We start from the raw sequence: 23843 nt of genomic DNA on the forward strand, positions 1-23843 counted from the left end.
ACTACACATCAACAAGTTTTAAAATTTTGAAACTTTGTTAATTTCGTCACTTTGGTATATAGTTCATGGTGGATAACGTGCACTTCTGTCTTTGATGCACCATGGAATGACTTGCAATTCTTTCATTTACTTATAAAATACGGTATTATTAATTCAGAAATTTCTGAAGTGCAATTAATGCTTTTAAAATTCACCTTTGGTATCTGACAGAAGAAACTGTACCTCTAGCACTATGGAGTAATAAAGTGCCTGAAGCAGACTGACGTGCTCTTGCTGACAGTATGTTAGTCATTAGACCAGCTAATCTTTCTAATCCAAAACACAGATTTGGTATAGGATTTGGAAAACCAAAGTTTCCAACAGGAATTCATTTATCATCAACACTGTCTGATTTTGTTGGCATTGATTCCTGGTTTTTATTTTTTATTTTGAAGTTAGATTCAGAATTCATGGTGGAAGATGTTAAACAGTGGCCAAATTGTATTTCATATCAGACTTCAAAAACTAATTTGAAAGGAATAAACGTAGTAAACGATTGTGCTGAGCGAGGAATAAAGCTGACCAATGACTTTTTAATATCATCCAAAACAGAAAATCATTACCAGAATGTATTACATACACGTAGTTGAGCATGATCGAAAATAACTCCCAAATCTTCGCAAAAGGAGGAAAATTGATTAAAAACTAACTTTCAAACTGAACTTTAATATTTAACAAAGTAATATTATGAAATATACTGTGAATTTGTTTCAATAAATTAAATAATTCTTTCAGTAATTAAATAAATGTAAAAAATTACTTAATTTGTTATTTTTATGAGTTTTTGTAACTTTCAGTCGTCAGGTGGCACACATATATTTTGTTCAAAGTGGGAAAAATTTCATACAAATTATTAATTTTGTATGTAGAATAAAAATAGCTTAGGGACAAAGCATTTGTAAATGAAAAAAAAATTGATGGGGCGTATGATGCACCCTAATATATATATATATATATATATATATATATATATATATATACATATATATATGCATATATATATATATATATACATATATATATATATATATATATATATATATATATATATATATATATATACATATATATATATATACATATATATATACATATATATATATATACATATATATATGCATATATATATATATATACATATATATATATACATATATATATATATATATATATATACGTATATATATATATACATATATAATATATGTATATGTATATACATATATAATATATATATATATGTATGCATAATCGCTTGGAATTTTTCCCTTTTCTTCTTTTTTTTCCTTTCTCTTCTCTCTTCTTTTTCTCTTTTTTTTTTTGAGACTAACTTTTCGGGGGGGGGGTTTGTCCCCAAACCCCCCCCCCTTAGCTACGCCCCTGACTCCCCCCCCCTATTTAAGACTCCATCCCCCAAGTGTTGATCCAGAGGGAATGTCAGGGAGTACAAATTAAATCAATAAAAAAAACTTACCATTTAGAATGTCATTAACCATGGAAATTAGGACCTGGTAATTGGATTAGGTAACCTGGAGATGAGGAAAAACTACTTCTTTGGTAGGGTCGTGGGCACTTGGAACAGCTTACCAGAAGAGATGGTAATGAGCAAGGGGGTGGATAGCTTTAAGAAGGCCATTGATCTTCATTGGGGACTTATAAACTGACTAGGATCAGCCTTTCTGGGCCCAGAGCCTGTTGCTGGTCGTCACATTTGTATTTGTCTTTATCACAATATTTTTTTTTTCAAATAACGGTGATAGTTTTGCAATATAACTTCATAAAATGTGTCAAAAAATCAGTGACCTAAAATTCATAAAATTCTAATGCTTGCAAATTTTTGATGCCCGAGCAGTGCTGATATCTGAGAGTTGACTCTATATGCATTGATTTTATTTCATTGCTTTCCTTTTTTCTGTAGGGACACTGGCTGTTCATTCATAACTGTGAGGTTTTGCCTGCATTCATGCTTGCTCTCGAGAAGACTATCAACAAACTGAATGTCATTAAAGTTCATCCCGATTTTCGACTCTGGCTCGGCACTCATCCTAATTCACCATTCCCTTCTTCAATTTTGCAGAATAGTGTTGTTATTACATTAGAATCTCCTCAGGTATTGACAAGTTTTTCACTTTTTAATTTTTTTTTCCTTCTTTAATTTGATGTTCTACGAATTTCTATAATAAAATGCACTGAACTGTATAGCCATGGGCAGATAAATTGCAGAATCTGCAAAAATGAGTTTTAAAGATATTAGAAGAAATTTGTTTTTTGTTCAGTACTAATAATAGGGAAATTTTCGAGCTTTTTTCAGTGGAAATCAAATAAAGCAAGATTGAACGAGAAAGCAAAAGAACTATAGATGACGAAAATGCAAGAAAAATGAAAAATTTGCTGTTACTGCTCTTTAATTGCCCACAGTAGTATAGCTGTCATTTTCTTTGAACATTAAAGAAAAAGGTTTTTTGATAGTGAAAAAATATTTTATACCGTCCACACTCGATAACTCGAAGTCCCAAGGGACCAGCTAAAACCTTCGAGTTATTAGTAGTTAAGTTATGGGAAGTTCTGGTAGCCTTCTCAAGACTTTGGGACCCAATGAAAACTTGAAAACTTTAGTATAAAAGAATATTTGAGCAAGAAGGGTTCGAGTTATTGCTAGTTGACCTTAAGTCAAATAAAGATGCCTCTTTGATCTCTTTTATACGATGAAAGATAATATACGGCTTAGCAAATATTTTCTTAAGTGGTGTAGTTGTGAACTTTAATAGTGCAGAAGATACTTATTATCTTGATACTCTTAGGCACGAGTGCAGCCACAATTTACCTTCTTCGGAGATGGGTCATAACAGCTCTTATCTGAAAATAAACAACTATATTAGTATTAGCAGTAATGTTAAAGCTAAGGGCTGTGACAAGAGTTGACCCCCAACTCAGGCCCGACGAGAGGCCATGTCAAATTAGTTGTAAAATAAAGGCCCCTCCCTCAAGGGGACCTGGCTTGGAATTGGAGTAGTATTAATTTGACTAGTTTTATGGCAGAGGGAGACCAAAAATGACAGGGGATCCGTTTTGGCTCTCGGCAGACTTGCCCAAACTGCGTGATCGAGGTTCAAGAGTAAACAACAGCACAGCTGAGTTTTAGATTTAGGGTATTGGGAAAAAAAGAGGAGTGGGAATTCTTTAAAATTCCCAGAAATCTATCCAGTATATTGTACTTATTCATAGTTTGTGTCATTTTTCATTATTTTTTTTCTTTGTTTTTCTTGGGGTTCATGTGCACATGTAGAGAAGTCACTATGACCATGAAATGTTTCTAAATTGATTTTTTTTTTTCCTGTTGCTACTGCTTGAAAATATTTTTCTTCTAATGCTAGTTCTGTAATAATTCTGCAACTTTTAACATTTTTTATTACCTTTTACATTAATAATATAGTTTAATTTATTCAGTTGCTCAAGTATTAATCATCATTGAATTTTAATTTGCAGGGAATTAGAGACAATATGCTTAACGTGTACAATTATGTGCAAAATACAGAAAGCTATCGAAATTGTGAAAATCAGTCAACCTATAAAAGTTTGCTGTTCTCTCTGAGTTTTTTCCATTCGCTTGTGTTGGAAAGGAAAAAGTTTCACTCACTTGGATGGAATGCAGAATATAATTTTTCATTTGCTGATTTCAAGGTAGGTGTATATATGTTATTTCCATTTATACCATTTATTACATGCAGTTTTTTCTTGTTAACGTAGTAAAAAAATTCAAATCAGTAAATTCTAATACTTGATTTTAATTTATCTCTAGTGCAGGTTAAGCTCCTTATTTATACAAATACAAATATGACGTCCAGTTGGAGAGAGTGCAATTGAGTGCGGCTCGCATCATAACAGGCCTAAGAAACAGTTGCCCAAATGATATAGTGCTTTATGAGGCTGATCTCCCTCCCCTTGGCCTCGTTAGAAACTCGAAACTGGTGAAATACTTCAACAAACTAAAAAGCTATGAAAATCAGAACCGTACATCTGAATATCTGTCCAGCTGGAGTAGCAACCAGAGACTCAAAAGGAATAGCCCACTTGGTCTGGCCGACAAACTGGATATTATATCCCATTCAGTGGAGTACTCATCTCTAACACCCTGTGTTAGTCCGACTGAGGGACTCCTTGGAGTTCACTTCCACTCTGAACTACCGTCTCAAACCAACAAAAACTCTGATGTCCCTGAATATCTACGACAACTGGCTCTGGAGGTCATAAATAGTATCCCGAGTTACGCTACTCTTATTTATACAGATGGGAGTAAAGACGAGTCAAATCATACTGGGAGTGGTATATATATTGAGAATCCTTCTGTACGTCTCTCTCGACGCAACCAGAACACTGCTCGGTCTTTAAGAGCGAATTAATAGCTATTAAGGAGGGTTTAAATCAAATTCTCCACTCCACAGACTGTAGTGACATCTGGATTCTTACAGACAGCCGTAGCTCAATTCAACATCTACAGGACTGGAACCAAGTAAATGACCTAGTAAGCATTCAAATCATCAATATGCTTAAAACTATTTCAAAGCGAAGAGACGTCCACCTTCAGTGGATCCCCTCCCACGTCAACATTCCGGGAAATGAAACCGCGGATGCTTTGGCAAAAAGAGGCTGCTCTGAGATGGCCACGACTGATTACGACCTAACCTTTGAAGAAATTTTCTCTGCGGCGAAAAATAGAGACCGGCATGTCTGGCTAGCTCCTCCAGCTCATTCTTGGTACAGTAGACCAAAACCAGGAGGTGCATTACGTTTCAAGGCCGACAGACAGGACCAAACGGCCATCTCAAGACTCTTCAGTGGGCACCTGAAATGCATGTCATTTGAATCCGGCCGTAAAGTCTTCCCAACGTGTCCCAAGTGCCATCTGCTGCCGGCCTCCCCGCAACACCTACTGGATTGCTTGGGGCTCACTCTTGAGGATGTCCGCGACAACCCACTCCTGGTGCTCGACTTTGCGAGGGTGCATGGAATTATGGATTTGATCTAGCTGTCGCTAGATCCTGAAGGATTGGACACAACAACAACAACACAAATATGACGACCAGCAACAGGTTCTTGGCTCAGCTAGGCTGGTCCTAGTCAATTTATTAGTCCCCAATGAAGATCAATGGCTCTCTTAAAGCTATCCACCCTGTGGTGTAATCCACATTAGAATCCCTTATTTTTCACTCACTTTGAGTTCGCACTTACATTTGGTTTCGTTTCCCTTTCGGAGCGAACTTTCACCACAGCGTTGGTCTGGGAAAATATGCAAGTGATGACCTAAGAAGAGACAGTTGTGACGTTTGTGGCATCAGGTTCTTTTCTCTCTTATCATTTCGCGGCCGAAAATGGTAATGTTGTGTTTAAGAGTTTTGATTTGTGCATTTCGGTCACCCGTTTTGTTGTCACGTATAACAGACTTTTGTTTCGCCACGTAATTTGCTCGATTTTTCTGGGAGTTGATAACTTTTCCTCGTGTTGAAAAGGTGTGTGTTGGGCTCACAAATATTTCTTTAGCGGGGGGTTGCTTTTTCCCACTGCCGGCATGCGAACTCTGCCGGGTATTGTGATCTTTGATCGGAAAACCCCTTCGCCCCGTTATGCCTGCATGTGTGCAAAATTGGATTAATGCCTGCGTATTCCGAAATTGTCATTCGATGCTCATATGATAGAAAGTGGTAATGTGTTGGAGTATATACCGGCGATGTTTCGCCCCACTGCTTGCCGACCGGGCTTCGCACGGCATGTCTGCCAATATTTGTGACGTTATTGAACTTGGCGGAAATAAACATTTTTATTTACTCTTCTAAAAATTATGTGGAATTCTCGTGTATTGATTATTCCGTGCCTGCAAGGCGAAATCACATGGGTGAGACACTTCCATTTTATCTCATGAAATACGTAATTTAAGAGTGCCAACTTTTTTTTTAAGTATTTAAAAGTGCATGATCTTTAAAATGTTGTTCTTTAAGTCTGAATTTCCCAGCCGCTTGATTGTCACATCTAGAGGTTTTTTTTTTTTTTTTTATTTATTGCTAAGTAGATCTTGCGATTGTCGTGGTTGCATGACTCTGGCTTGGGTTCATTGTACCCACTATATGATACGGTTGCCTTTCCATTAATTTGCCTCGCACCTTTTGGGGGTCTACACAACACACCCCCTTGCTGATTACCAACTCTTCCGGTGAGCTGTTCCAAGTCTCCACAACCCTATTAAAGTAGTAATTTTCCTATTTCCAGGTTAACCTAAGACTTCAATACTTTGAACCTTTTCCTATAAAGAAATATCTTTCTTGAAATAAGGAGACCAAAACTGAACAGCTTACTCCAAATGAAATCGTATCAATTTTCTATACAAAGCCACGAGCTCTGTTTTTTTTTTTAATTGGAAACCTTTAGTTTGAATTAATGACACCATGAATAGCACAATACATTCAATTCTTACATGTTGATTCATGCATGTTGTATGTCCCAATTTCTTCCAATTTGAATAGTTTCTTCTAGATATACTCCATTTTTTGAAAAACATATTATAGAATGTAGTATTCAGTATTACACAACAAAAAATGATCCTCTCTTCCACTTTTAAAAATTTTCCTGTTTCATTAAAATAGCACAATATTCACTTTGACTTTGCACTGAATTTCTTTACTCGACATGTCTGCTCCCTTCTTTTTCTTTTCAATTATATAATTTTTTTAATCGATCCATTTTAATTTTTAGTAATTTGAAAGTTTATTTTTGCAACATTTCAGCATATTTATTGTAATTTTTTGGCTTATTGCAGATGTCGGAGAATATATTAAGATTTTATGCTGATAAGTACAAGGAGATACCATGGGAGGCCTTAAAGGGCCTAATTGCTGATGTTATTTATGGTGGACATATGACCAATATCTTGGACAAAAGATTACTGATGACTTACTTTGACCAATTCTTTTGTGATGAAGCGTGTGCAAATATAAAACTTCCGTGAGTATTCTCTGTCGGCAATAATTCATTAGAGTTTTGAAAAGAAGTCAGTTAAGAATTTTAGTTTTATAATGTATCTCAGGGCATAAATCAAAACCTAATTCAAAAGTTTCAATGCCTGTCAGTTTCTCATATCCTCAATATTTTACCAATAATATAATATAAATTCAATATTTATAATCCAGTTTAAATGTTTTTGTCCCATCAAAAGTTGAATTACCAACATTTTGGCTTGGTTTGAGATGAACGTTTAATGCAGTTTTCTTTAATAGTTTGTCTGATTTGGAGGAATACTACATTCCAGAAGAAGGCCCGCTCGAATCTCATGTCAACTTCATCGAAAATCTTCCCAGTATTGACTCCCCTGAAGTATTTGGCCAGCACAGTAATGCAGAAATTTCCCATCGCATGAATAGGACAGAACAGCTGCTGAATAATTTGTTGAAAATGCATGGGGTAGTGTCAACTCTGTTGGAAGATGACTTCAGTGATCAAGTATGTTGCAATTTTTCAGCAATATTGAGTTATTTATGCAATAATTAGAAAAATATTTACATAGAGTGCTTAAAAATTGCCTTCAAATTCCAGGAATTAGTTGAAAAGTAATTTAGCTGAATTACTAATAAATGTCTTTGAAAATTCAGATTTAGCAGCTAAATAAATTTGTTACAACTTTTTCATGTCTTAAAAAACAATATTCCTGTAATCAAATTGAAAATTTTTCATGAAATATGTATCTATGTTTAATTTTGCCCCCCCCCCCCCTCCCAATTATTAATTTTATTCTTGCAAAAACAGACAAAAATTGCTATAAAATATCTTGTGGATAAATGTTTGTCTATTCGTGACACACTTTTAATTTAAGAAAAGAAAATTAATGCTATTGTGACAAATAAAAGTAAACTTTCAGTATGAACTGTACTAAACATTATATTCTTTGCTTTTTCATTTATTTTATATATTTATTATACAGTCACAATGTGTTGAAAAATGTTGTAAATATTTGAAAATTTGCTAGTTAGTTTTTAAGATGTATGAAAAACCCAATATAAAATCACTGATTTAAAAAAAGAAATAAACCTGTCATTTAAGTCTTTCCAACTTTGATTGATTTCTTTTTCAGTTTTATAAGTAAGAATTTGGTTTTTATATGTTATAAAGATTGCACTTAAAACCCCAGAAACCATCTGCACCAACCAAATTTTGTAATAAGTTTTATCGGGTTTAAATGCTACAGCAAGCTGCTCAAATGGGTCACTGAGACCTCCAAAGTTTTGGCTGAGTACTAAAGGGGAGGGAGTCTCCAGTACCCTGTACAAAAGTGACTGCTATCAATGTACTGTAGGACTTTTGAACCTGGAGATGCGCTCGGTGGGTATTTGGAAACTTTGGGCCTTGAACCCAGGACCCTCTGATTCAGAGTCCAGCAACTTATCAAACTAGGCTATACCCTTGTATATTCTGCATGAAGTCATGAATAAACATTATCTTCCTCTTGTTTTGACTTTAACCCGTATTCATCATTTTCCTACTTTCATTGGTTTTTTTTCATGCACCCAATGGAAAACGTTAAATTGAGGTTGTACTGTGTATATATATATATATATATATATATATATATATATATATATATATATATATATAATTTTTTTACAGGTTCTTTCAACTGTGCAGGATTTACAGCAACAAATTCCCTCGTACATTGATGAAAAAATTAATTTTGGAGATAATCGAGAGTTGTATAACTGCATTCTTATACAAGAGGTTATAATTGCTTTTCACTAAATATTTATCATAATGAGTCATTCTTGTCTAATTTATCCATGTTTGTTCAAGTGTTATCTATGTTTATTCTGGGGTTATCTGTGTTTCTTCCAGGGTTGAAAATTTAAAGGTGCTAGTATAGTTTTGTATGCATTTCATAAAACAGTATTTTGTGCTTATGTTATGACAAAAGTTAGTTTTGTCTTAACTAACGTCTCAGCAGTAGGACCTGCTCATTTATCTCTATTTACATATACTTAATGATAAAAATCTATGTGTCAGAAAGCTGTAAAGTAACAATGCAGGAATAACAGAGCTTGTATTTTGAAAATCTGTATTTCAAAGTTTTAGCAACACAAAACTTAAAAAAAATGACGTGTCCTACAGAACAGTAACACATTAGTACACCTTTTAAGTGAGTTGCTTTAATTTGAAAATGTAACAGACTGTTACGCATTGCTGTTAGAGAGCGTTAAAGAAGTTCTTCTGCCCTTATATAGAAGTTTGGTAAGACCTCATTTGGAGTATGCTGTTCAGTTTTGGTCTCCTTATCTTAAGAAAGACATTAATGTATTGGAAAGGGTTCAAAGGCGGGCTACAAGGCTAATAAGTGGACTTTCCCACTTAGATTATGATTCCAGGCTTAGAAGGCTAAAAATGTACAGTCTTGAGCAAAGAAGAGACCGAGGGGACATGATTCAGTTGTTTAAATTTATTAAAACGAAAGATGTTACGGGGTTAAAGTTTAGCACTGAAAACAGGACAAGGGGTCATTGTTTTAAGCTATTTAAATCTCAGGCTAACATGGATATTAGGAAAAATTATTATTTTAGCAGGGTAGTGGAACCTTGGAAGAGCTTACCGGAAGAGGTGGTAATGAGCAAGGGAGTAGATAGCTTTAAGAGGGCCATTGATCTTTACTGGGGATTGTAAATTGACTAGGACCAGTCTAGCTGGGCCCAGAGCCTGTTGCTGGTCGCCACTTTTGTATTTGTATTCCTCACCTATTTAAGCAAGTTGTCCTGTACCTTTTGGCTTGTGTTGTGTGATGTTGTTATGTTACATCAGTTGAAGGGAGCCGCCAGCCCTCATAATACTAGCAAGAACGAGCAACTGCCTCATTTTCTTCATTCTCTTTTAAGTTTTAAAATAAAGTTAGTTTTTACATGTGTTGTGTTATCTGGAATCACCGAGAAAGCTACAGAAAACGATTTGTTTTGCATACATATGCTTTTGTGCATTTCAAGTTAGAATTAGTTAAATGGTTGTGCAAACCGTTTGTCATTAGAGATGGCTTGAAATGAGCTTATGAACTGCTTAAAGCACAGGACTGTTATATACAAATGTGCTTTACATTGTAAAAGAATGTTTGGTCACAAGAAATAAGGTTGAAGTCCCTAAAGTTTATCACAAAATTGTTAGTAGGGGAGACCAGGGCAAAATGACTATGTTAAAAAATTTTTTGTTTATTAATTCATTTTTAAGGATAGTAAAATTAACTTCACATGAGCTGTTAGAGTAGTCCTTTGTGGTATTAAATATATAACCATTTAATTTTTCAAATAAAAATAACGAAGGATATTTTTATTTTTTCGTGACCTTAGCAAATCGTCATCTTGCCCCAGTACTGGGGCAAGATGACTTTGACCTTGGGGCAAGATGACAACATTGAAAAAGGTTGAACACATTTTATGTTTTGAATATGTTACCTAGTTTTAAAAATGATAACTGTGTTTTTACAGCTTACAAAGTATCAAATTAAGCGTAACCCATTGGAGCGTAATGTTGAAGTGTTAAGTTGTGCAGCGAACAATAGACACAAGTAAAAATGCCATTTTCATAATTGGAACATGCCTCATGCCACCACTCTTGACTTTTACAGCTCTGGATCCAGTCTTCTGTTGGAGGGTCACAATATTCCACTTTCCAAGCAGGGCATCTTCTAACACCATTTTATGAAGTTGATGCAACTGAATTGCTTGGCATGAATTGAACCTGATAAACTTGGACCTAAAGGAATTTAGTTTCAGTTTTTTTACTCCCTTTTTAGCTTTACGAGCTTATTTTCCCTGTTTTTTGTAATAATCTTTTTTGTCCTTCCGCTTTGCTCCTTGTTCTGACATTTCTTTGATGGATGTACTTGTAAGAATGTTTGAGCTCAGTTTTCTGCTTTTTTTTTTTTTTTTTCTCACATTGTGTTGCTTTAGGCAAATCATTGAAATCAGAAACACTAACAGGCTTCTTTGGTGCATCGGAATCGGCATTTGCCATAACTTCTGCTTCGTCTGGAGGGTTTTTATTTTGCATATCCACTTCCTAGGTCTGAGGATTAGAGCTATTATTCTCAGTTTAATCGCCAACAACATCATAGTCCACTAAAAACAAGATAATAATGAGTCTTGATCCCTCATTCTTTAAACCCTTTATCGGCATTTCCAACTGTAGCTGGTTTGAAGTAAGCGGTGCTCAAAAGGCCACCAATTTTTTTGTCGGTGATAGTTTGTCCTAGATAAATGATCATAAAGTTGTCACATGCTTGGCTATAGTAGGTTTTTAATTTACAGAGAAATGACGCATCAGGAGCTAGAGACCATGCGATGTGTGGGGTGGCAACCCAACTACATGATAATGTTTTTTTCACTGAAATATAAGATAGCCTGCAAAGTTATGCGAAATTTATGATTGTCAATAATCAACAGAGCAGGAGATTCTTTGCTTGGTTTAATTCAGTCAACTAGTCATTTGGTCAACTAGTTTATAAATAGCCTCTGGCTCTCCCTTGATTCAATGCGTCCTTTAACCTCAGAAGAGATAGAAGTGCAAGGTCGCATGAACAAACACACAGAGAAATAAGCGTTTACAGGATTTAATAAAATGGACAACATAGTTAATTTAATAATTTCCGCAAGATGACGAGCTCGTCATCTTGCCCCAGACTGCCTGTTTGAACGGATTCTTCTCCATTGCCATAAAAGAAGGCGATTAATTGACATTTATTCATGGTAATAGGCAGTATTTAAACTAAGTTATTCATAAATACTAAAGAGACACGATATAACTTATCTGTATCTGTAGCAGAGCTTATTTACAAATGCATAAAAGTTAGATCGTGGCAACGGTGAACAATCAGAGCTTCAGAACTAACACAAATATGGCGATTTCAGCGTCTCTATATTATTGCTGAACAAACAGCGGATAGGAGGCCCTATAGTATGCAGTAGATGCTGTTAACTGGGGGAAACGGAAAAAATAAGGAATTCGTCATCTTGCCCCAGTTTCCCCTATTGCTATGGTTTAGGGAGATAACAGGGCTATCTGCTACTTACAAATTTATATATACCTGTAAATGAATGAGAGTGCCAGTTTTTTTTTTTATTTAAAGAAATCATTGTGGAAAATATTACCAGAAAAAAGGAGGAAATTTTGGATTTTAAAGATTGCTTATAAATTCATACAGTGCATGGTATTTGGTGAACGCAATGACTTTATGCATCATGAAATATTAAATAACTAGTGGTGCCCTCACGGTTTTGCCCATAACAGAAAATTAAAAGGTTTTTTGGTTCGCCTGTATATTTACAAATCTTGGATGATGAATTTCTCGCCAATATGCTATGTTAATTTGCCTGTCCACCTTATGGTAATTTGCTCGTCCATGTTGTGTTAATATAATCATCTATGTTATGATAATTTGCTCGGTAAAATTTTCTTAAAATTTGAATAGAAAAAGAACAAAATCGAATTTTTGAAAAATTGCTTCAAGGTGCACACCCTCATGCTACAAACTAATGTGACAAACTTCATGAAAATCAGCCGAACGCTCAAGGTGTTATGCGAGTCAGAGATCCAGACTTTCAGCTTTTTTATTGGTAAAGATTATGCAAATTCCAATTTGTTCATAATACCCAGTAGAGATTAAGTTCTGCACTAACGCTCTTCAGGGGTTTTTTTTTTTGAGACAAAAAAAAAAACGCGCCAAAAAGATACTTAGAGTGATTAATCATGAGAAATCATTTAGCAACAATTCATTAAAATTCAAGTGGCGAAGGTCCGTTATTTCGAACTGTAAATTTGTCTAACTTGTCTTTCAGTCGTAAATTGTTGTTTTAATCTTTGAGTAGTTAGTTGTAAATTGTTATCATAAGTGTATTTATTTTATGGCAGGCAACAATTGAAATTTAGACTGTTGACTTATCTTTAAAAAGTCAATAGACTATTAATGAAACACTTTTTTACCCTTTACATCTCATTTCAAAGATTTAGATTGAGGACTATTTTAGATACTAGTAAATTAAGGACCTGTCTAGTTAGACCCGGAGCTTGTTACTAGTCATTACAATTGTGCTTATATTAGAAACAACCACAAAATGACCAATAAAAAGGAGAGAACGTATAAAAGTGAGAAATTGATTATTGTAAAAAGAGATTGATTATTGTAAGTCCCATGAGTCTCTGAATGTTTCAAATGAATTAAAGCACCCTTGAGTTGAGCATCAATTGCTACTGGATTAGTCTGATCTTCTGGATGTACCCATGTTTGGACGGAAATTAAGCAAATATCATGGCAGAGCAAAATACATTTTTTTTTTAAAAATTCAAGTTGATGCAGGATTGAAAAATTCGATTGTTGTTTTACTGAACCGTAGTTTATCATATTGATAGATTTATTATTGTTAAATCCTTTACAGTCTTAGGTTGTTTTTTATTTTGATTCATTTATTTTTTTTAACCCAGTCTGTTTGTGTATTGTTTTCATCCTCTGAAAATTAATTTTTTGTCCATCAATGTATTATTATGAAAGATGTTTTACAAAATGCACTACATAAGAAACAATTGTGATTTAACATTATGTTTCAGGTGAAAAAGTATAATGTCTTAATAAAGTTAGTGGAAGACACTTTAAATAATCTTTATGACATGTTGACTGGAAAGCTAATCATAACCGAAGCCAATGAACAGATTTATCAAGAAGTAAAAAAATTAAAAGTGCCTCAAGACTGGCATTTTGTAAGTTAAAATTTTATTTTTGTTTATTTATTTGAAAAAAAACTAATGGAGGGAAAGTTTTTGTTTTATGAGCATACTTTAAGCCAAAATACAGAGAACAAAAATGCCCTTTCATTATGAAACCCAGTCAAATCTTTCTGTTCTGAACATTTAGCACTCTTTTTTAACTGATGCAACTGTTTTGATCTTGTAAAATTTCTTTTAGGTTTCCATGTTCATGCCTTCTTTATTTTGGTTTTGGTAATTAATATTAAAATGTGACTTTTTTTTACCGTTTTTATTTTTTACTGTTGAAATTTTTAACCAGAATAGGTAATCTTGTTCAGAGACCTTCCTAGAAACTTAAAAGGGGAGGGCGCTTTTAAGTTTCTAGGAAGGCCTAAAGAAGGGCAACTTCACCTAAAGAAGGGCAACTTCAGTCTCGGAAGGCAATTGCACATAGTAGTGCCACATGAAATAATGGAAATTTGTTGAAATGCATTACATCTGAAAATGGTGAAGAGTAAAGGCACAGCCCATTTGAGACAAAATAATGCAAATGTCATACTATTACGATTGCAAGTATCACTTTTGTCTTACATGGTCATATTTCTTAATTTTTGGCTGTACTGTTTGTTACTTGTTTTAGGCTTACCCTTCAATGAAACCCCTTGGGTCGTGGATAAAGGATCTGAAGGCCCGTATCCAACAACTAGCAACGTGGGTGAAAAGGGAAGCTCCTCCTGTTAAATTTTGGTTACCAGGATTTATTTCACCAACATCTATATTAACTGCAGCTATGCAATCTTATGCCAAAGCTAATGATGTAAGTTAGTTATTCTCTCATTTTTTAAGTTTCATTGTGAAAATAGGAAAAAAAAATGATAATAAGTATAAGTCATTCATTTCATCGGTCAGGAAAAGTTTTTTAAACTCATGTGATGTAAAATTTTTCAAAAAAATATTTCATCCTCAAATAACAGTATGAATTGATCTGTACAATTCATACTGTTTATGTAATTATTATTTCTGTATATATATCAATTTATCTGTATTATGAAATCAAATTCTGTGTTGTTAAACCTTTGTACATAAAAGTGATCTAATATGTATCTGTATACCTCCAATAAGATTTGAAATATCACTAATAAACTTAAATCCAATAGTTTGTTTTATTCCCAAAACTACACAACTTCGAAGAAACTGTTTGAGTGGCCAGGTATGAAACTAGGTGTAGAAGAAGCTCTTAATACATGTATTTAAGAAACAGAATTAGTAAACTAGCCTATGGTAACTTATTCAGCTTTTGTATAAGACAGCTTTAAACTTTGCTCAACGAATGTTTTTTGACGCATGTGAAAAAATGCCAATTGCTTTGAGACTTTTAACAAAATTTGTTAGAAATGATGTTTTAACTTCTCAAACTATTATCCTTAACAAAGTGAGTTCTGAATGATTTCTTTCTTAACTCACTTTAAAAACACAAACATCTTCAGTACTAAAAAATGTTCAAAATTATAACCAATTTTAAAATCCATTCTTGATTGAAATTGTAGGAAAGCATTAGTTTTTGAAAATATTTTTGGTAATTTTTCCTCACAATCATACAAAACGTATTCACAAATTTCAAGAAAAATATAGATCAGCTAATGGAAGGGATTTGCTGTTTAACTATACCATGGCAAAGGGATACTAACAGGCCATAAGAAAGGGAAAGGAATGGAGCTATATAAAATGTTCAATATGAGATAGATTCAAAAATTGAGTTCTAATTATTGAATAGAAACTAGACTCCCTTAAGTGTATCTGAAAGTTACTAATGCTGTCAAGGAGTAAGTGATGACAATGCATGCTTGCCAATTAGCAAACTAAGCAACTGAAAATATTTCAAAAGCCATGGAAAAAGTAATTATAAACCTTTTTTGTTACCATTGAGCCATTAATTTGTTTCAACAATAATTGTTTTTGAAATAATAGTGCCTATTGTTGGGGCAAACTTAATGCAGCAGTGTCATAATGCTATGATTAACTCCAATCATAGCATTACGACACTGCCACATTAGGTTTGCCCCAAAAATACTTAGCTTTCACAATACTGCCAATTTAGGTCTACCTCAATTATAGATAAGTTTTAAAAGTTTTAATAAATATTAGATGCTCGTCTGTATTGCTATGAATTTCAACTCCTTTTTTTTTTTTTTTTTTGTTCTCTCTCTCTCTTTTTTTTTTACTCACATCTCAAACTTTACAAAAAAAAAAAGAAAAAATATATTCTGGCTGTTGCTTTGTAGTTTAAGGGGGAACCAGTTTATACAGGTCAAAAAATCCATTTTTTTGTGTCATAAAATGTTAGTAGAACTATTCAAGAATATGTTGCCAAAATTTCAATTCAAAATTCCGTTTAGTTTCAATGCTATAAGCACTTAAAAAAACTGAAAATTGGAAAATGTTCACAGCAGTTTTTGTCAATTGCATTTTTCTCGAAACTTTTTTTCAACTGGTATGCATTCTAGCGCAAAATGTTATATGCCAATCATTCTGAAATTGTGTGTGAATATTCTTTAGTCAATTACACTTTATATGAACCGAATTCTGAGATGATATTAATATTCTTAAAAATAGTTAATGCAAAAAAGTTGAAAAAAAAATGGTAGAAAAATGTGAATTTTGTCAGCAAACACCTCAAAAACATTAAAAGTTTTTTTTTTTTTAAACCAGAATTAGGTTCATATTCTGAGGAAATATGTTGTTAATGATAGAAAAAAATTGTAATGATTACAGATAAAAATTGTGACTTCAGGAATGCACACCAGCAACAAGCTCTGATGGAGACCATCCATGGACATTCATTTCTTCTATCTCTTTTATTTTTGGCAGAAATGACTTGAAAAAATCAGGGCCGTTGACAGGATTTATGGGCTCCTATGCAATTTTCTTCAGGGCCCCTAACTTTTTACTTAATCTTTAACCTCCTCTTTCTACGCTCCGTTTTCACATAAATATTTAAAATTGATTTGCGATTTCAGGTATGGGGAACCGTTTTTGTAGCTCGGACAACTTTACGTCGGTAGCAAAACAGGCCATTTTATATTTTTTTTCCTCACGATGTGTCTTTTCCTACGCGACCGTGTGTTTGTGTGTGTACTTAATAGAAATGAATAAATAAATAAATAAAAAACATTTCTGCTGTCTGCCTTTTTTTACCTCCTTGGAGGAGGAGGGATACCAGGAGAGTGATGCTGGGATCCCCGTTGGGTTGAGGGTAGAATACTCCAACTTTAGGGGGTCTGGGGATTTTCCCTCGGGAAGATTTTTGAAAAATACACTAAAAAATTCTCCATTTTGAGGCTTTATACGGGATAATAGTTCACTAAAATTCTGGTTAACTTTCTAAAGGAAGCAATTTTTTTAGCCTTGGAATTCACGCAAAAAAAAAAAAAAAAATTCACATTTTTTTTTGATTCAAGGCGTTGATAGTGGGCTATGAAGATAAGAACAAGTAGAATTTCTCACTTCGAGCCTGATCACTTTCACTGAATTCGCTTCGATTGAAAACTAATAATCTTAACTCTAGGAGAAAGACATCCTTCAAACTAAAAAGTTTTTTTTTAGGGGGTGGGATTTATCTTTATCTTAGGCCCGCTTCACGGGCCCCTCAATCTCTCACGGGCCCCTGTGCAATGCATAGGCTTGCCCCCCTCTCTCGACGGCCCTGGAAAAAATGACAAAGTGTACTTCAAAACATGAATAAAATATCCTTCAAGTTTGAACAAATTCTGATTATTCCTTCCCTGTTGAAAAAATTCAAGATAAACTAAAATTTATGCCTCTTAAACTGGTTTCTCCCCTTAATGGATGAAATAAGAATATTAAGTTTAACATAACTGTACTGTGCATAAATTTTGCTCACTTGAATTTTATTTGTATCACATAGCTTTTAATTCTGTATGTTTTACAGGTAGCATATAAAGATTTAGTATGGGAATATCATGTATCAACTTTGGATGAGACTCACATTCGAAGCCCCCCTTCGGTAAGCAGATAAAATAACAACTATTGATCCATTAATATGACAAACTATGTCTCTATTTTTATTTATTTATGTATATCTTTTTTAATTTTTAACAATTTTTTTTGCCAAATCCCCCGCAAAAATTGGTCATTTGGTTCCCCGGTATACTTACAGATTACGTCTACTATGCGTTATTATCGGAACTTTTTCGTGGTGGTTTGCTTGCATTTAGCTGTTGACAAAGGGAAATAAACTCGAATCTTATGCTACATATGTTAGTGTTTTATCGTTGGTTCAAGGTATCCTGAAAACAATAAAAAGAATTCTTACGAGGAGGAAAGTTTTTACGAGGAAGAATCATTTTTTATTTCTGATGCTGTCTAGAAATTATTTCTGTATCCACCCCTGATCATGATAGATTTTAACTTTTAAGACATCTGTCAAAAGTTGCTGTTAGATGTTTAAACCATATACTAAAATCGTTTTGAATAGAAAACGGATTTTATACATTATTGGTTTTGCTTTAACTTTTTAACTCAAAGGACATTTCTTTATAATTATCTTGTTTTTTTTTCCTTTGTACTAAAAACTATGAAAAGCTCTCTTTCTTTAGAAAAAAATTCGCCAATTTTAGTAGATGCTTTATTTTTTAATCCTACCTTTAGCAATGAAACCTTTTTTTTTTTGATGGCACAAAAGATAAAATGAAGTGAAGTAGTAGTAATAGCAAACAGCATGATTAGTGATAGTTTCAACAACATGAAGCAAATTTATTCTCACTCCTCTACCAAGACCTAGTAGACCTCTATCTTATCTACTGATTTACCTGCATATAAAAGTGAAACATATAACTACTGAATGATTTGAGAGTCCAAGCATTATATCCAAATTGTATTGGTTTCCCTTTCGTTTTGAATGTTTGCCTATTGAGGCAAATATATATTTTTTTTCTTTTGTGTTCCTGGTTTGTGGGCATGGGCCTCGTGGCCGGGGGGTCCAAGGGGTCCGAACCCCCCCAATGTTTGAGGACCGGACCCCCTCAATATTTGAAAATCGGACCCCCTCGATAATTGTCAAGATGAAATTCATTATTTTGGGGAAATTATTTTTGCTTTGAAGACTTTAAACAGTTGCATAATACATAATTTACCATGTTTAATTCATATCAAATAAAACAAAATGAACATCGAAAAAAAAATGAACTAAAAAAAACAAAATATGTGATGTGTATAGTGAACGGAAAGTCGGAAAGTGAACTCCATTGACAAACCATTGCTCTGCTCTCTGCGCACACTAGCTTCAGTGGAGGATGCTAGAAAGGGGACACCTTCTCCCGAGTGCAATGTCAGCCATCCATAGTCGAGTCTCCAGCGTATATGGACACCCCCCCCCCCTTTTTTTACGACTCTCGTGCTAATAAGTCAACAGAAGTCAAACGGGGTTCTGCCCCTTTCTTTCTTATCTCGTTTCTCGGCGCTTCCAGGTTTCTGTTTCGAATTTTGCAGTGTTTGTTTCGCCGCTTCGATTCTATTTATAGCGACCCCGATGTCACCCAAACAAAATGAGACACCAGACTTCTTTGGCGGTTTTTTGCAGCTGGCAACAACATCCTGGCCAAAGGATGCACAAAAATTTAGAAGACCACTTAGCTGGTCAGAGGTTAAGTTTGGGGTAGAAAGGGAAAGGAGACGTGTCATGTGTTTGACATTATTCAACACGTGGCTTCAAAGTACCTTACCGAAGCGCGGTTTCTCAAATGTGTTTGCGGCATCTCAAATTTGACCAAAAAAGCGTTACGTTACAGAAAAAAAAGAGGAGGAGTCTAAAAATTATCGTGCAATTTCAAAAGCAAATCGTAAGCCAGCATAACATTGGATACTGTGATGTCACTTCCGATAGACCAACAAAAAAAGAAGCGCAAGATGACCAGAAAAAAAAAAAGACAAAAATAAATGACGTTCCGACAAAAATAAAGATAATTTCATGTGGTCTTTTGGTCTCCTTGAGAGGAGGAAACCTCCTTGAAACAGGAAAATGTAGCAAACCTTCTACATCAAATTAACCTGAGCCAACTGAATCATCATCAACATCCACGGAACCATCTTCAAAAAATCAAAAGACCGTGATAGGTAAGTATCATTCTGTTTAGTGTAATACATGCAGAGGCTCCCCGATTTTATACTATTCAGATGGGGTTACTTCTCGATTTTCCGAATGAAATTCCTAATTACCCACATCACTACATCTAATGAGAATATCTTTTTAATGCAATATTTCACAAAAAACTACTCGAAATTTAAAGACTCGTCAGACAAAATTTTCTGGGAAAGGAAAGTTTATGAAAGTTCACAGTGACCTCTTATCGAGTAGCTCCTGAATGCCTGCTAATCAGGTATGCTTTACAGTCAATATTTTGACATTATGAGTCCTATCAGAGCTATTGCGTTCAACTTTCTCTTTTTTTTTTGAAATGTTTCAACTTTTATAAATTTTAATGGAATAAATAATACTCCTTTTAGTTATTAAAGCTTAACAGAACATTATCCATTAATAATCCTGCTTTACTGAACAAATTTTATTGAAATAACCCATTTTAAAACTTTTAGTCACGTGTCAGAAAAAAGCAGTTCATTTCTCTATATCTTTCCCATCGTCCGCTGATCAGAATTCAATTATACACCAAATGCTGTTTGTTCTCTGTGTAGGTCAGTACTTAATCTGTGAGGTGTGCCTCTCAAGGCAGGCCTGTCATTTCAAGAGGATCAGGAGGGGCACTTTCCCTGCTGACTTTGAGAAATCAGAAATTAATGTATTTACATGGGCATGGTTTTTGCTGTTTTTTGGTTTCATATGCATTGAGTGTATGGATGATTCAACAAAAAAGCAAAATTTTGGTGCATTTATTACAAAAAACCTGAAAAAATTAAGAAAAAAACTTTAAAAGGTAGCATTATTAAATATTATGAGAGCTTAATTATTTGTGTCTTATTTTATTTTCGTAGTTGTGTTTTTCGTAGGTTCGTGAATGTCATAACGGTTAATTATATACTTTAATATTTTAATTAAAAAACATCAAATTAAACTCCTTTGAATCTAACCTGTGCCAAGAACTGAGAGCTGCAGGGTTTATCACTATGTAATATAAAAATTTAAGTATACAGTTGTCGCGGCTTATATGAGTCACATTTTGTTCTAAGTAGCTTTGATTCCATAAAGCGACCGATTCAATAAAGCTGGATTTCGTTTTTGATGATTTCATTCATTAAGAACGGTTAATTCAATAGTCCACTGTTTCAAAATGTTGAAAATTTGGTGCGGCTACTCTTGGTGTGCCGCCCTTCCTCGTGTAAAGTTGAAAGAAGCTTCAGTGCACTGAGAAAGCTGAAATTGTATCTAAGGTCGACTATGACACAAAAGCGGTTGAATCATGTTGCTTTATGCTAAGTTCACAAAAACATCTTGGACGAAATTGATCACAAAAAAATAGCACGGATATTCGTATCCATGTGTTGTCTAGAAAAAATATATTTGTTAGTATTTAATTATTTTTCTTATTGTGTAATTATGTAAATCAAGATGTACCCGTTTAAAAGTATCGTATTAAATGTAAACCCATTATATACATACATATATATATATATATATGAATTTTTCTTAATGCAACTTGAAAATGACAGAGTCAGAATGGTCCCCCCCCCCCCAATAAATTTCAGCTGACGACGTCAATCTTTGTGGGGGGGGTGGGGGAGAGGTTTGCCTCAATCAGGAATCCTTGGTTCTTCCATACTCAAGTCCTGTGAGAGCCAAATTGTTAAAATTTTTTGTAAGGAAATTAAGATATGTCCTCTTTTTTTTATAAAGTGATTCCATCCCAGGAAATCTCTTTCATTGTAGATTAAATGCTTTGTGTGTTTCAAGTTACATGTAAAGCTTTTTTTTTTAATCCTTTTGTAGGAAGGTTTTTATGCTCAAGGCTTATTCCTGGAAGGAGGCGGTTGGGACAAGAGAAATTCCTTGCTTGTGGAACCTGAACCCCTGCAGCTTTTTACAGCTATGCCTGTTATCCATTTCAAGCCTGTGCTAGAATCTTCAATGAGAGGTAAGATCCGATCTCAAACAATGCAGGATGATACATTATGGGTACCATAGATGTGCATGGCAGTCAAGGCAATTCGGAAAAACATAACAACGTTTAACTTCCATAATAACTATTTCTTTCATTCTTTCAAGGTTTGTGTAAGCTTGGCCAGCTCTAGTAGTTCTGCCTCCCTAGGCGATATTGACAAGTGCCCCCCCCCCCCATTGATAAAATAATATATTAATAAAATAATAGTAAAGTGCTTAAAGTTAAAGTGAGTTAGTTAAATTCCATACTGGGTTTTGCATATCCAAGCACTGGTATACTCCTTGAATTATCTTTTTTAACATTAAAGTAGTGCACACATCTTATTGTACTGAAACCTATTTTAATATTTTAAAAAGACTTTTAAATCATGCAATTTTTTGCCTTTAAAATTAAATTGAATTTCTTGTAAAGATTCGAACTATGTTTTGCATATCCAACCCCACTGGTACACACTCTAAATTATTATTGTTTTATTTCATTTTTAGCATTGAAGCAGTGAATCTTTTGGCACTGTAACAGATATTCATACTTAAATGTTTTTTTTTTTTTTTTTCAATTTTTAAATTTGCGCCCTTAAAATCTGACGCCCAAGGCCACCGTCAACACCAGGAGCCAGGCCTGTGTATTTATAAGTTTCAACCAGGAAACTTGAATCATAAGGTTTTTTGTTTGGTTATTCAATGATTAAAACTTTAAGTACTAAAGTGAGTATTTAACATTTATCTTCATGACAACAGCTATTTCAACTTATAAAATCCAGTCAAAACCCAACAGAAAAATTTGAAAAATAAGAGTTTTTAATAATAACAGTTATGGCCGTGCTAAGTACAAAAGTCGTTGCTGCATTTTTTACCAAAATTGAGTTATGGTCGTCAAGTGATTCTACCTAAATAAAACGTTTAATAGTAATTTGTCAATTGGAAATAATTTTAACAAAATTCTGAAAAAGTTGCACCTGAACCAAATACATGGAGGCACAAAACTTTCAATGGCAATTTCTCCTTTTAAACTCAGCTGCAGATACAGGTATACTGCCATACTAAGCGCAAAAGTTGTAAGTATAATTATGTTTCGTAGAATCATAAATTCTATATAAGATTTATTCGAAAATGTCATCTACATACTTTTCTTCTTGTTTACAGGCTTGTATAGTTGTCCTTGTTATTACATGCCAAAACGGATGGATGAATCCGGGAATTCAACATTTCTTTTTAATGTTGAATTAAAAACCAAGAAAAGTAAAGAGCACTGGATAAAACGTGGTACAGCATTGATAATGAGTACCAGAAATTGAAGTTGAACAAATATTTTGATATTTAATGTTACTATAGTGAGAAGATACTCATGTTGATATTTTAAAACATTAACAGCTGTTATGTATTTTGGAATTTGAAAGTTTTTAAAAGGTTTTCATTCAATAAATGTAATGATGCTTAACCTTCCAAGCGGCGGCCATGTTTTTCTAGAATTTCTGATTTGTGTCACCACGGAAATACCAGGTGGACCCATAAAGAGTCAGTCTTTTCTCAAACGAATTTTACCCCCTCGTAATCCGCAGTGGGTGGGGAGTTCCTTCTGCTTCATTAGGGACGCGTGACACTGAGTGACAGCCTACCTGCTCATCAAAGCTAGTACAAAAGAGAATCTGTGGAATGTAGTTTCCTGCCTAGTTGCAACTTAAAACCTGTTAGTTCAACAAAAAAGGGGACATAATATGGATCTTATTTGAAAGCATAAGGATAGTTCGTTTTTCTTCTAAATTAGAATGTATATCTCCAAAATAATGAGACAAGGGAACACATATTTTGACGCAACATTTTATTGAACTGATCGTACATATATTTATGTATTAAGAACAAATGGGACTTTAATTTCTGTCCCTTAGGTATATTTGTACGATATAAGTGATGTTTTTTTTAACTT

General features: G+C 34.0%; 1 protein-coding gene across 1 annotated transcript in view; it reads left to right on the forward strand.

Annotated features, from left to right (window-relative positions):
- The window catches only part of LOC129229736 (dynein axonemal heavy chain 2-like), a 146147-nt gene extending 122871 nt beyond the window's left edge, over window positions 1–23276 (forward strand). The window contains exons 38-47 of the mRNA XM_054864103.1: window positions 1958–2149; window positions 3526–3720; window positions 6848–7032; window positions 7305–7527; window positions 8689–8796; window positions 13654–13803; window positions 14432–14608; window positions 17741–17815; window positions 21749–21893; window positions 23063–23276. Of these exons, the coding sequence (XP_054720078.1) occupies window positions 1958–2149; window positions 3526–3720; window positions 6848–7032; window positions 7305–7527; window positions 8689–8796; window positions 13654–13803; window positions 14432–14608; window positions 17741–17815; window positions 21749–21893; window positions 23063–23214 (1602 nt within the window). The 3' untranslated portion in view covers window positions 23215–23276. The remainder of the gene's footprint in view (window positions 1–1957; window positions 2150–3525; window positions 3721–6847; window positions 7033–7304; window positions 7528–8688; window positions 8797–13653; window positions 13804–14431; window positions 14609–17740; window positions 17816–21748; window positions 21894–23062) is intronic.
- Window positions 23277–23843: the final 567 nt, after the last annotated feature.

The sequence above is a fragment of the Uloborus diversus genome, chromosome 9 (genome assembly GCF_026930045.1).
Source record: "Uloborus diversus isolate 005 chromosome 9, Udiv.v.3.1, whole genome shotgun sequence".
NCBI lineage: Eukaryota > Metazoa > Arthropoda > Arachnida > Araneae > Uloboridae > Uloborus > Uloborus diversus.